General features: G+C 50.7%; 1 protein-coding gene across 4 annotated transcripts; it reads left to right on the top strand.

Annotated features, from left to right (window-relative positions):
* Nucleotides 1-9,708: 9,708 nt before the first annotated feature.
* LOC123098996 (homeobox protein BEL1 homolog) lies at nt 9,709-14,798 on the top strand. 4 transcript variants are annotated; one of them, XM_044521096.1, is made up of 5 exons: nt 9,709-10,001; nt 10,606-11,371; nt 12,145-12,533; nt 13,354-13,414; nt 13,595-14,798. In XM_044521096.1, exons 2-5 carry the CDS (start codon nt 10,655-10,657, stop codon nt 14,267-14,269), a joined length of 1,842 nt encoding a protein of 613 aa, XP_044377031.1. In that variant the 5' UTR covers nt 9,709-10,001; nt 10,606-10,654; the 3' UTR covers nt 14,270-14,798. The 4 variants fall into 4 exon arrangements, with proteins under 4 accessions (XP_044377031.1, XP_044377033.1, XP_044377034.1 ...); XM_044521098.1 differs by lacking the exon at nt 9,709-10,001 and adding an exon at nt 10,017-10,515; XM_044521099.1 differs by lacking the exon at nt 9,709-10,001 and adding an exon at nt 10,019-10,199.
* Nucleotides 14,799-15,124: the final 326 nt, after the last annotated feature.

The raw sequence follows: 15,124 nt of genomic DNA, 5'->3' as shown, positions 1-15,124 counted from the left end.
GGTTTCAATCCAATCACTTCATTTTCTTCTTTCTCGGCCTATCGCCCGGCCTCCAACCTAGACATTTCTGAAGTATTACTGTGCTACCTAAAATGCAAATGCAATATGTACTTTTCCCCATGTTATTAATGTATGCAGGTTTGCAAGTTGTTCATTCAGGAAGACCTCCTCAACAAATACACTGAACTGCATAGACACCAAAGCAACTTTATCATCTCTGTCCAAAACTTCAGGTTCTGAGAAATCTTGGTTTTCAAATAACCTTATTAAGTTCTTCTAAGAAGTAACACGTTTCCCACAATATCAAACTCATAATCTGAGGTGGTGGCAAAGCATTATAGTCACAGTACAAACACTTGGACGCCATCATAATTTATTTCTGTTGTCATACACACTACTATTCGATGGTAGGAAAAATGAGAAGATCTAGAAACCTCACACACACTACTAATCCAGCATCCACACGGACACAAATCCAGCAGACCTTTTGGAATTCATACTGCGTGCACAGCCAGCATCCACACGCACACAGATCCAGCAGCCCTTTTCATGCATATAGCTATGGCGTTTGGGGAGCATCAGAGGCAACGTACTCATGGAGGGATCTCCACCACGACCCGCGGAGGAACCGTTCTCCGGCGCCGTCTGAACATCGTGCGACTGAGAGAGGGCCGCCGGGCGGCGCGGGGCAGCTGCACCGTTGAAGATCTTGGGGCCCCGTCCAATATACTGCGGCGGCGACGGCAGGGCGGGAGAAGGAGCGGCCGCCCCTGTGCGACTCGTGAAGGGCGGGAGAAGGAGCGGCCGCCCCTGTGCGACTCAGGCGACAGCCGCCGGGCAACTAGGCGGCGGCAGAAAATGAAGAACTCGGTGAGAATGAGAAGGCCCAGGCCCCACCCGGTAGCCTCTCGGAGGGGGGGGGGGGGGCAAATGATCCAATGGAGAAGTAAAGTGGGGCAAAAGATTCAATTTCTCTCGGAAGGGCAACCTACGAACTAAAGATAGGGACAATTCTTTTTTCCGGGTGTGATTACTTACGTTATTAGTGATTACAATTACTCATATTATTAATCAATAAAATTATTATTAAAAAAAGGACTAATCTACCCTAACAGCCAATTACCAAAATGTCCTCAAGAAAAAAAAATCAGGGATCAATAATGACCGTTGGATCAATTATATACTACCCACTATTTACAGGAGTATGATGCACCGTAAAAAGTCTCCATGACCAATCCTCCATTGGCTAATTAGGGAGCAAATGACGCCCCAAGGCACCCTTCTTGTTTGATCGGCTCCCTCTTCTCCCACTCGATCGTCATCTTATAGACTCGCTCCTCCCTGCTCGTATTACCGCCACTAACCTCAACCTGCCGCCACTGGCAGCATGCATGACAATTCCCCAATCAACCCATCTCTCTAAAGCCCAAGGGTATCAGTGTTTATGTCTGGCACCCGCAAGTTTTAGGATGGCTCCGCAATAAAATCCCCACTCAACTCTCTTCTTCATTCTTCATCTCTATTTCTTCCTCCTCCACATCTAGCCCCAATCAGTGGCGAACGGGCATCCGATGCCACAGAACGTTCACCCCAAGGGTCAGCGAGCTAACATTGTTTAGTTAGTTTTCGTACAGTAGTCTCTACACTTGTTTTTTTTTTTGAAACGCAGTTCCTTAGGGCCCGATTCATTAAGAAGAAGAGAGTTGCCCGGTTAATCAATGGAGAGCCGGGCGAAAACCGTTACAACACGCCCCCAAAAGGGCAACATCAACCCATGCCGACCCCGGGGCCGCGCACCAGGCGAGCTGACGCCTCCGTTCAATCCAAAGCTGACACTCTACATCCAGAACCGAAGCCGCCGCTCCGGCGTCCACACCGACCCCAAGGCCACGCACCAGGCGAGCCGCCACCCCTGCTGCCCGAGCGACCGGAGCCAACACCTTACAACCATGTCCGAAGCCGCCTCTCCGACGTACATACGTCTCTACACTTGCCATGTTTCTTTGATTGTTTACAAGGAGTATAACATTAGCCGCCATCAACCCACCTGTATGGGTGGATCCACAAAAGCCGTCATTGGATTGACACATGCTTTAGAAATAATGTATATTTTTTCATCTCAGCACTTTTTTTAGCCGTCCGTGAACCGATAAGGGGATGTATGGATCCTTGAGAAGGGGCCTGAGGAGAAATTTGTTTGGTTCCACACTTGGTTCAAAAAATGAGAAGTACGCCATGCTAATATGAGAGAGGCGTTTTGGAGGCATTTATTTTTCAAAAAATCAAATTCAAAATTTTATGGTTCAAAAAATTCTGAAAACAAATATGCGTGTATGTAAGGATGTAACCCACATGTGTGTAAAAATTCATGATGAAATACCTTGAGTTGCGACCTGTATAAAGAAGACAAATTCATGGCCTGGAAGCATGAATAGTATCATGAGCTAAACAGCTACATATTTGTCTTTTTTGCACAGCCCTCATTTCAATGTATTTTGAACTGAAAATTTACACACATGTGTGTTATGCCTTCATCTATATCTGTATTTTTTTGCAGAATTTTTTGAAATATAAAAATATGAATTTTGATGAAATTTCAAATTTGAATTTGGAGGCCTCACTGGAGGCCGAGCTCCAAAAGTGATTTCCGTGCTAATATGCAGTACATAGATTTCTCCTAAATAAAATCTATACGAAGATAGAAACAAAGAACAGAGCATCAAATATCCCGTCGGCAGGCAGCGCTGTCGGAGGAGCGGCGAGAAACGTGACCGAAGTGCGTCCTCACGCACCAGACCACCACCAACCGCTCCCTCATTGGCCGCTGTCCACTCTTGTGGCCGAGGCAGCAGTTGACGATCATCAAGATGGGGGACAGTACAAGCACATCCTCCCCAATCAAGTCCAAGCATCTGCCGTCCATCCAGGTTCTAGTAGTACACGCGCGAAAGGAGCGTCCCGTCGCGTGTTCCCCGTGCACGGCGCACGCGTCATGGGGGCCGGCATGTGAGGCCGCTTTCGCTGCTCCTGCGCCGGGTGAACGGGGCCGCTGCCCCTGCCGCCGCGGGCGGGCTCGCCGACGGACGGCGACGGCGACGGCTCGCCCGCCGTCGACGTACCGAAACTTGCACCGCAGAAAGTAGAAACTGGATCGATCGAGCCGGCCGTGTGGTTCGAGTGGCACGCGGTGAACAGTCCGGTTCATCGTACCGTGAGATAATTTAGGGGTAGCAGCAGCTCGTTTCTAGGGCGAATTTCAGCTGGTCTGTTTCAGATGGAACTGGAGCTGTGGAGCTGCAGTGGATCATGTCAGGACGGGCTTGGGCAAGCGAGCACGCACCCGTCGTTCGCCGTCGGCGCGGCGCCGACGTGGAGGCGCAGCCGCCGTGGGCTCTTTGTGCAGAAAGGTCATGAGGTGCGCGCGCGTACTACGTCGCCGCGGTCATGGATCAAGCCATCAAGCGCGAATCTCAGGGATGGAGAGACAGATGAGATGATGACCTGCCGCCCTACGTCGCTGTAGCAGCAGTAAAACCGGCGTTGATTGTCCAGTCACCCTGATCTGATCTGATCGACCAGGTCTCCAAGACACGTACAGCCGTGGAGTCGAGACACAGATTGCGGCGACAGCTGGGATCAAGTTGCGGCAGCTAGCCAAGCCAGCGACGGTCCGTCCACTCCGACGACGGCGGCGTCGAGCTTAATTGCGACGACTTTGCTTGCCACGGCAGCAGCAGCATTCGGTGGATACACTTCAGCCGAGACTGACGGGCCACGAATCTCCGGTCGATCGGCTCCGTTCCAACGCGCAACGCGATAGTTTGTGCGCGCTCAGAGTCGCGGCGGATTCCTCCTCCCCTCGCCCGGTTAATTGGCGGGAAAATGACGCGCGCGGGCGCGTGTAAACGTGCGACCCGGCGCGCGCTCCAGTTCGCGTCGCGGGTCCCGCTCGCGCTCTCCGGTTCACGAAGGGCCCGGGAACACAATCATGGGCGGCAAAGCTTCGTGCGTGCTTCCACCGATGGTCGATCGAGCGGGCGCGATCTCGTCGCCTCCCGTCTTGTTGGAGCCTATCGATTGTTGGCTCGCTGCGTAGACCAGCGCGCAGTCGAGCGGCAATAACGCCAGTAGAACTTGTTTCAAAAAAATAACGCCAGTAGAAAATTCAGCGGTGTCAGTTACTCAAGTGCTGACGATTTTGGAAGAAAAACAGTGGGAGACCGAAGACTCCTCTCCACTGGAATACTACTACCGTACTGCTCACAGTGACTTGGTATACCGTGCACGTACGTGCGTGCGCTGCCTGTAGGTACACCTCTGGTACCGTGGAAGAAAGGAAGTACCAGTCGGCTAGTGGTGGTGGTGGTTACTGTAGCGAAGACAATCCGTCGTGTTCCAGGCAACGTGGCCGTGGTACACGCCCGCATATATCCACGAGCACAGTGCGTACCATCCTTTCCTATCACGTCAAAGTACATGCACAGTGAGTGGTAGAGGCCGCGCACTGTGCGCACGTACAGTACTACACCTTCTTGGGTACTACCACATGTCGCACCAGCTGTTCGTTCGGGACACCGGAACCCAACAAGGCAAGGGCAGGGGGCACGTACGTACGTGTCGCTGGCCCAGCTCCGGGCCCACCGGCTCATGGCCGTGGGAGCTGCAGAGCGTACGTACAAGCAAAAGAGGACATGTGCAGGAAGACAGAGGGCTAACGGTATGTACAGTGACCGTCAGATAAAAATTTCACTGTGTTCTGAAAAATCGTTATGTTGGAGAGAGGGGAATGCTGACGCAACCATGACGTGAATCCGATGGAGGGTCGGGCCAGGGAGGTCACGTAAGCTACCGCAGTGCAGAGTTTTTGTATGAGCGTGAGAGAGGAATGGCGTGATATGATATGATTTGATGGCACTACGGGCAAAAGGTTTGTGGAGAGAGTGACGGGGTAGATCGACTAAACTACTTTTTTTTTTTGAGACATGATCGACTAAACTACTACTACTAGAGATTGAGAAGATTGGAGGTGGACGTTAACCTATTTTTTATCCAAGATCATAAAGAACAAATTTTACGAGGACAGTCATATATACTTGCCCTTATATTAGAAAAAAAACGGTTCTTCTTCTAAAAAACATAGAATCCCGACAAGACGTCCGATTACATGTGACGGGATTGTATCCCGTAAGTGACTGGTTGTTGGTGATGACGATGTTAACTATTACCTCAATCCTGGTTTATTACTCCCTTTGTATTTGGGATGATAATTTGACCATGATTTTAGCTAATAAAATACATTATACATAATAACATAAATAATATCATGAGAAACTGTGTTTAAATACAAATCCAATGGTATATTTTTCGATGACATGCATTAACATTTGTTAGTAAAATCTATGATCAAAATTTGACGTAAAATACGAAAGAGACCAAGAAACCAGGACGGAGGTAGTACTGCTCACATTACACCTATAGCTACCATGACCCACACTTCCGCGCCAATGAAGGAGCCCCAACTATTCACTTCACTTCCGCAAGTCGACCTCATAGGCGTAAGATCTAATGTATGCCGGTTATGGTGTGCGAAAAGTACATGTACAGGATATCATGGCCCTTGTTTCAACACCTAGACAAAGAGAGTTTTATGGTGCATCAAATTATTGGATTTAATGTGTAGTAGTTTGGCACGAAGCCAACTTGATTATTTTCCACTAGACTAGTGTGGGTGGATTTATCCTTTCATGTGAATTCAAATTATCACGGGCGCAGATGTAGGCCTCCCTCCTCCAAGACGTGTGTGGCTAGCCATCGACCGCCACCAGGTCCTCCACCGCACAATAGAGCGCCTCTCCACCATCCCCATGCTGCCTCCCTTCATCCACCGTTGGCCCGCCTTCGCTAGCCGTACACCCTTGCCTCTTGACAAACACTAGTGGTTGGGGCGCCACCCTCTGGCGCCGCTTGAGAGAAAGTTGTGTGAACGTTTCCATTAAAAAAAAATACATAGAGTCATAGCCTCCATCTAAAAAAACATCTCGAAAAAAACCCTCACCTTCATCTAAAAAAGGAAAAAAAATTACCACTGCAGTGCATAACCCTCCATTTAAAAATTACCAGAGATCCTAGCTTCATTTAAAAAGTAAAAATACATTTGAAAAATAATCCACACCTTCATCTAAAAAAAAATCTAAAAGATTTATCACCGCGACCAACCAGCTTGCGCCATGTGGCATAGCTAGTTGGCCGCCCTTGATGCGTAGCTTAATGCGTTTAATATTGATTGCTAATATGAGAAGAACTTCAATGGGCTTGTGATCCGCCTCGCCTCGCTTGAAAAGTACTCCCTCCGTTCCTAAATATAAGTCTTTTAAGAGATTTCACTATAAACTAGATACAGATGTATATAGACATGTTTTAGAGTGTAGATTCACTCATTTTGCTCCGTATGTAGTCCATAGTGGAATATCTAAAAAAACTTATATTTAGGAACGGAGGGAGTACTAACGTTTTGGCTAGCTTGACCTTTTGATTATTATGGGATTTACAGCAACATTGATCGATGTCTTGAGGAGATCGATATGCTCACAAGCAAAACCGATTGAGAATTTGTAGCAGCAGGCCAACTGCTCTGTAAGGATCAACGAATGGTTGGATCGATCCTAGAATTGCAATCTACTCTCTTCAGCTTGATTTTGGTGGAAACAGGTGAAGGATTTATGATAATTAACTACCCAAAGGGTCCTTGAGGCCTGAATATACTACTAGAATTCTTCCGTATTATTGCCTAATCTAGACCATTGGTTGAAAAAAGAAACGACCCTAAATAACTTGATGTGCTATGAAAGGATTCTACACCATGCTGTTGGACACTACAACATGTGTGAGAAGGAGGTCCCTGTCGCAAGAGTAGCGGGGATGTCTGAAGCAAATGGTTGAAATGAGACAACATAATTAAAATGAAAATAAATCCAAATCATAAATCGAGAGGTGGGAGGATTGTAGCATGTCATATGAACAATTGTTTTGGTACTTCGCCTACAGATTAGTGGCTAGCTAGCTTGCAATTCAGTTTGTGGACACAATGGAGAATGAGGCCTGGCCGTGGCATCAAAGATGTTGACAAGGCGACCTTCTAGTAGAGGACGAAGGATGCTCCAAGAGCAGGGAGGAACACATGGAAAGTAATGTCGGCGAGCGAGCATTCGAAGTGGAATAGACCGTACGAGCATTGTTTTGTGTTGCTAGAGACACTATGGTTGTCTCAACATAAGTGTAGATACGGTTTGTCAAATGGCACTACATACAGTGGTATCAACCATGGGCTCAACCTTAATGTTGCGGCTACTATCGTCAGCCGTTGCAACATGATGGCAGGGAGGCCGCCAAGAGAACCGCCGATGAGCGAGGGGTAGGGGAGCCATGATACATACAATACAAATGTAAGAGAGATAGGGGGGGGGGGGGGGTAGAGGGAGAGAATAGCGGATGGGAAGGGGGTGTGGCAGCAACGTAGAGAGAGAGAGAGAGAGAGAGTCACTAGGGGACATATATTTTAGGTTGAGGTTGATGGGCCTTCGGTCGAAAAAAATTGGTAGTAATGGGCACATATTCGGAATATTACGAGGTTGAATATGTATTTGAGTCCAATGTTTCGCAGTTGTAATGGCACATCAATGATGGCATGTTTCGTTAGCAGAATATCTATTAGAGTCATCAATGTCATTTTTCTTCCTTTTGCGAACAAAACTTCTGATCTATACATTCACTGTCAAGGTAGTACAAAGAACACTAGAAGTAAAAATTATATCCAGGTATGTAGACCACCTAGCGACGACTACAAACACTGAGCGAGCCGAAGGCGCGCCGTCGTCATTGCCCCTCCATCACTGAAGCCGGGCAAACCTTGTTATAGTAGACAGTCGGGAAGTCATCGTGCTAAGGTCTCAAAGGACCAGCGTAGCAGAACAACAACCACCGCCGATGAAGAAAGGCGTAGATCGAAAAGATTCAACCTGTAGACACACGAACATAGATGAGCGAAGATTGGATCCAAGCGGATCCACGGAAGACAAAAGCCGACCGAATCCCGCGAGATCAGCCGGGGAGAAACCTCCACACGCCCTCCGACGGCGCTAGAAGCACCACCAGACGGGGATAAGCGGGGAGAACTTTATTCCATCTTCAAGAAGCTGCCACCGCCTCGCCTTCGTGAGGACACAAACCCTACCAAACTCAAGAAAAATACCTAAAAGCGGAGCCTTCCACGGCCACAGGAGACGAGGTAGGCCGATGGCTGCACGGCTGAAGGCAGTGGAAGCCCTAGCGTTAGGTGCGTTGGGAGCATGAGGAGCGAAGGCTGTATATAATTTTTTTTTATGAATGTTAGTTCTCGGCTGTCCTGATAGTGTAAGTATTATCAGTGACGGTCGACCTAACCAGCCATCTGTAGACCCCCCCCCCCCCCCCCCCCCCCGGTAACAATGTTTTCGTTGGTAATCGGCACCCAAAGTCCTGTAAAAACTCGCTAATTTTGTAACATCACCGGCAATCCAATATATGAATTATATGCCAGGTTACGCATGCGCAATTAGCTAATGTAATACAGTATATCGATAAATGATTAGTCCTAAGGTACACCATATGAAGTCAGAAAAAAAATGAAGTTTTCTAAAAAAAGCAGAAAATAGAAGCGTATGGGAAAAAAAAGGAAAATCAAGAAAGTCGCATGCAATTGGTCCCACAGATAGGCACGGTCCCAGCGGTCTTTTCAGTAGGCTGTTTTAATTGCAATTAGTTGAAAGGTGTGGACCACTCTTTCCCCACTTGGCGCCAGGACCTACTTCAGGATTTTTTTGAAACTTTAAATATGAGTTGTGATTTTTTCAAAACAAAAAGAGCACCATGGAGCTCGGGCCCTAACATGCATTTCCGATACTACTATATTCTGCACTTCTCTGATACATATTAGTCGCACACTTAGCAAGTTGTACTAAGTGTCCGACAAATAATATGAGGCCGTACTAAATGTGCGACAATTAATATAGATCAGAGGGAGTAGTACATTTCCGCCCCCTTTCAGTTGTGTCATCCGGGATATGAAAATACCACATATACTTCCTATATATGAAATGAACCATCATTTTTCATGCGTAGAAATGTAGAATCATATGTTGCATCCCTCCCGTGGGGATCATTTTCCATGCGTAGAAATGCAGAATCATCTGTTGCATCCCTCCTGTGGGGACATCGATCAACTTCAACAAATGTATCACATGCTAGAGTGAGCCATTTATGTATGCAAAAAGTGCTTCCATCCCATAGCATGCATCATTAGTCCACTAGAAGAAAACGTTGCCCAAAAGGAAGCCCATTAGATATTTAAAGGAAACGAGTCCCCATTACACGAACGTAGGCAGGAAAATGAAGAGCACTACTTGACCAATGACAAAAAGAGTAATCAGCATAATTACCAGCATGAGCAGACCTGATTACCTCACATATTACCCCCTTCCATCCAAATTAATTGATGCAGGCTCTATGCAATGTAGGAAGTACCAAGAATAACCCTAGACCACCCGAGTCCTGGCTAGCTAGTAGTATATCTCCTGTGAACTTGGCCGATCGGAGGAGTTTAAGCCACACGTATACATACACTGTGCACCGAAAGAGGCCGGTCTAACTAGTCTCACATCGATCCGTCCACACACACAGAAGAAGATTATATCCACCATCTCCAAAACCTGGTAGCTAGCACGTACGTTTGCACACTAGCAAATACATACATCCAGATATTTTTGAGATACGGCAGCAGGGCGAGACCGAGAGACAGAGAGAGAGAGAGAGGGAATCTCATATCATATCAGAAGAAGCAAGTAGAGGAAGCAGCAGCTAGCGAGCGGCAGGGCGAGGCGAAAGCTTGACGGGGCAACCACCAGACCACCACCACACACCCCGGCCGGGCCGGTCCAGCCGACGACGACGAAGGGAGCCATAGCCATGTATGCTTTCCGTGCCCCGCCCCACACCTTTTTCCCGTTTCCTCTCTCGCTCGCTCGCCTGCTTTTTCCCGATGAGATCTTTGCTCCGGTTGGCTTCTTTAAGACCACTGCGCGCGTCCTCCACAATCCGCTGCTGGCTTTTCATCCTGTTTTTCCTCCCCTCCAGACCAAAGCGAGATTCTTGCGAGAGCCTGTGAGGTATAGTCTGGTAGTGTGATTTGGTAAAGGGGCCGGGATTGTCTCTTGTCTTGGATAGTTGGATTGGATTGCTACCTGCAACGCATCTTTTTTTGACCTCGTTGCTTTCCTCCTCTTCGTCTACCTTGCTATGGCCTATGGCTAGCCAGTAGCTAGCTCTCTGTGATGTGTGTAGTAGTATTTCTGCTCAGTCCTAGCTAGCCTTGATTAGCTAGCTTGATAGATCAGTGGCGATAGGAGTGACTAATCAACTGGGTGCCGTCTGTTCTTGTTTTTTGGAAAGATTTGGTCGTCCGAGCTAGTTGCTTTGCGCAAAGTGAGCTCATCTCTTTCGATTGGTGTTCCTGCCCTTTTGTCTCGTTTGCTTTTGCTCTGCTGATTGGTTTGGTGGTGTAATTTGCTTCAGTTGTTCCATCGAGCTGGGTGGACCTTTTGGTGGTGTGTAACTCGGGAGGATGGCGCACGATCCCAGCCTGGGCTTCGCGGACTACTTCTCGGCGGCGGACGCGGCGGCGGCGTCGCTCATGCCGCAGATGGATGAGGGCGCGCCGGAGCTGTATGGCCTGCAGTCCGGGATGGAGCTGCTCGGCATGCGCGGCCTGCACGCCGCCGCGATGTCCGGCGCGACGTCCGTCTCTGCGGATGTTCACTGCGACGGGGGAGGAGACGGCCACGATGGCTCCACCATGCGCTTCTTCCTCGAGCAGCAGCAGCAGCAGCATCATCAACATCACCATCCGAGTCAGGCGCCGCTGTCCCTGTCGCTGTGCCGGCCGGAGCAAGTCGCGCAGCTGCACCATCACCATCTCGGCGGCTCGTCTCAGCAGCAGCAGCAGCAGCACGAGGCGTCCGCGGCGTCGTGGATGCTGCCGCACGAGCACGAGGCGGCGACGTACGCGCACGGGCACGGCGCGGCGTGGCCGTTGCGCAGCTCCCGGTTCCTCCTCCCGGCGCAGCAGCTCCTGCAGGGCTACTGCAGCCTCCCGGTCGACATCACGCCCAAGCGCGCCAAGCAGCCCCCGCAGCAGCAGCAGCAGCAGCAAGACGAGGCCGGCGGCGGCGAGGTGTCGTCGTCGTCGACGTCGGGCTGGACCCCGTCGGCGCAGATCCAGGCCATGGAGGCGCTGGAGCTCAAGCGGCTCAAGGACAGGCTCTACGTCATGCTGGAGGAGGTGAGCAGCGAGCTCCGATCGAGCTATAGTTACCTAGCCAATCCAATCATCCAAGCACAGCTCCATGGCTCCACCACAAGCAGTTGCTTGATTGATTACTAATTAGCAGGCAGTGCACTGCAGTGCTGCATGAGATCGAAGTAAAAGGGAATCTGGGATTGGTTACGGGAAAGGTCGTCGTTGCAGGAGCAGGAGTTCCATCATGGTTGCCGGAAGAGTGCACCTGCGGCTAGGGCAGCCGTGGGGCGCTATTCTTGGGCCACACCCTTTGCTTTCGGAAACCTCTATTCCCTTGCCTCGCATAGCCCGGGTCCCCTGCTAGATAGATAGCCCCGCCGGCCATGGCCATGCAGCAACGGCCTCGTCTCCCCCACACCCACACCCTGCCTGCCTGCCATGACTCTGCGACTGCAAGCTTTCTCTGCATACTGCTGCAGTGCAGCACCACCACTTTGCCCATCTCCCTCGGAGAATTCAATGCAAGCATTTCTTACTGTTTACCACACTGCACTGCCACTGCCACTGCCACGGAAAGAGCTGCAGTGCTTGCAGCTGAGTTCTAGCTAGCATGCAGCTCGATCGCACATGTCACGGCACAGCACTGGCAGTTAACCGTTACCCTCTAATTCACTGTTACATTGCCCATCCTAATCAACCAATTTACTGGTCAATTAATCCGCACAAGTTACCACACCGGCAGTTCATTGTTACCGTGTAATTCACTGTTACATTGCCCATCTTAATTTACTGCATTGGTGTATGAGTGGTTGCAGGTGGACCGGAGGTACAGGAGGTACTGCGAGCAGATGAGAGGGCTGGCGGGCGGGTTCGAGGCGGTGGCGGGGGAGCGGGCGGCATCGGGGTACACGGCGGTGGCGGCGCGGACCATCTCGCGGCACTTCCGGAGCCTTAGGGACGGGATCGTAGCGCAACTGCAGGCGGTGCGAAAGGCGCTCGGGGAGAAGGACGTGGCGCCGCCGGGGATGACAAGGGGGGACACGCCGCGGCTCAAGGTGCTGGACCAGTGCATCCGGCAGCAGAAGGCGATGCACCAGAACGGTGGCATGATGATGGACAGCCACCCTTGGCGGCCGCAGCGCGGCCTGCCCGAGCGCGCGGTCACCATCCTCCGGGCATGGCTCTTCGAGCACTTCCTCAACCCGTAAGTAGCAGTACCGCACCAATAGTTGCATCTTTTCGTGCCATGCATTAACCCAACAGTTATGTCATCAGCTCACAAAGTAATTTTATTTCCTTTCAATAATATAGATAACCAGCATAGTAAATTTAACTAGCTAAGCATATATATATAGATCATGTAAATCGATGCAATGTACATTGAGCAAAGTTAAATTTTGCATAGTGTTAAGGACTAGCTAGCACATTGAATTGGTAGTCAGTTAATTAGTTTTCTTAATGGACTTTTCTTCATAAAAGGTTTATATTCTACGTATAGCATAATGTTCATCAGGACCACAATTATGTTGGCATCGCCTGCTCAAATGGCCATGTTGGCATATTGGCCAATGGATGCTATATATACTCAAGCTGTCAAGCATATACCCAATGTCATGTGTGTGTGTGTACGATCGATCCCTACGGACTAGCTAGGGCGTTGGCTTATTCCAATTGGAAACATAAACTAATTGGCCGGTTTTCATCATGCATGTTAATTAGTTGATGAACTACGTGTACCTAGCTAGCTCGTGAGTGATTTTGTATGCACGCACGTAAGCACAAAAGTCTTTTGTGAGAAAAGGATGGCTTAGTTAATCATGGCTAGCTAGCTGGATATGTGACGCATCGATCTTATTGTGTGATGTGTAAATTAACCGGGGAAGTGTGTTTGAGTGGACAAAGCATAAACATAAGTTCTAACCGATTAGCACTAATATACTTGATTCATTTTGTTTCTTAATAGCGCATGCTTTCGTAACATTTTGTGCTCATGTGATCGTACCAAAATGTGTGTATCCCTGCAGGTATCCGAGCGACGTGGACAAGCACATCCTGGCTCGCCAGACGGGCCTCTCACGGAGCCAGGTACGTACGTACACACACTACCCGTGCGTCGCGTGTGGATGGCCCATCTCCATCGTCACGCTTCAATCGGTTGCCATGTCTGGGTCTCGGCGCGTCCGCTAGCGCTGGCCGGACAGAGATTCTTGGTTCTTGGTTACACTTGCACCTCTCGCTACAATGACATGCGCGCGCTGCATGCAGGTGTCCAACTGGTTCATCAACGCGCGGGTGCGGCTGTGGAAGCCCATGGTGGAGGAGATGTACGTGGAGGAGATGAAGGGCGAGCAGCAGGACGATGGCGGCCTGATAAACCCTAACAACCCTAGCAGCAGCGGCAGCCACGCCTCCGACGCGCAGGGGCAGCAGGGGGCGGCCGCGGCCGACGAAGGCGAGCGCGTCGGGGCCGACGACCGGAAGCCGACGCGGGCGCAGCTGCACGTCGGCCACGACGCCGGCTCGCTCGCCTCCGTCGTCAACATCGCCGGCGTTCCCGCGCGGATGGAGAGCTTCGGCGTCATGGACGCCGCCCACCACCTCGACTTCGACGCGTACGGCGGGCAGGGCCAGGGAGGATTCGGAGGCGGCGCTGGCGGCGTGTCGCTCACGCTCGGGCTGCAGCAGCACGACACGCACGGCGGCGTCGGCGGTGTGAACATCGCGTTCGGCGCGCCGTCGTCCGCGCAGCACGGCGCGGGCGGGTTCCTGTTCCCGGGCGAGCAGATGGACGGCGTGGGCTTGCATCCGTCCGGCGGCCACGGCCAGAACATCCAGTTCGGCATGGACGGCGCCGCCGAGGGGTCGTCCCACGGCGTGCAGGACCAGCACTACCGGGGGATGAGCGCAGGGTTTCACCTGCTCCGTGACCTCGCCGGGTGATCTGCCGGTCGTCTGCGCGCGACGGCCCGGTGGCAAGCGCTGGTTGCACGGATGCCATCCACGGCGAGGAGACCAACAGCCGTGCCGCAACGGCGCCGGCAGGGGGGGTGGACCTGTACCAGTTTACCTGCACACGCACGCTTCTGCATGCGCGACATTGCTTTCCCCTAAGCTTTTGGTGGTCTTTTTTGCTGCCTGATACGTACGCAGCTCTCCTCACGGTCGATCGGGGCAAGACACGTACGGCTGCCGTCCCCGGCCTAGGGTGACCCTGCTGGAATGGTATGTTGCACATTAATTAGAGTACTGTGCACCAGCGGGGGCGGTGAGTACGTACGTAGCCGGCCGGTGCTACTGATCGTACGCGTAGTTTGGAAGCGGCCGGCCGGGCAGGTGACATGTCGATGTATCGATCGGCCGGCCAGCGGATGATTGTGTAGGGGACCGGAGACTCGCAGCTTATTATTTGTAGGTCGATTGATCAAATTGGTGGATGATTGGCCCGAGATTGATTGGTTATATATGCTTAGAGATCTCTTGTGCTTATGCCCTAGTGACGCTACTTGGATTTGTTCTAGTACAATATATACTCATGCGATCATATATAACTACGTACTGAAGAGTGTGCGTTTGGCTTTAAAATTTGTTCAAAAAAAAAGTGTACTTCTATCTTCCCTCTTGAGCTAGGCTTTCGCCCCGCTTTATAGATAAAGCAAACATCCATACAACCAAGTACCGATAGCAAATAAGATGGCTGGGGCCACACCACAATCACGCCCAACAAAGAAAGAAGAAATATAAAAAGGCCACCGGGTGGCGAACTAAGAAGCCGTCGTATGGGCGGAAAGCCGGCGC

Source organism: Triticum aestivum, chromosome 4D (genome assembly GCF_018294505.1).
Source record: "Triticum aestivum cultivar Chinese Spring chromosome 4D, IWGSC CS RefSeq v2.1, whole genome shotgun sequence".
Lineage (NCBI taxonomy): Eukaryota > Viridiplantae > Streptophyta > Magnoliopsida > Poales > Poaceae > Triticum > Triticum aestivum.
Note: the sequence above shows the minus strand (reverse complement) of the source record. Positions and strands in the feature narration are given on the sequence as shown.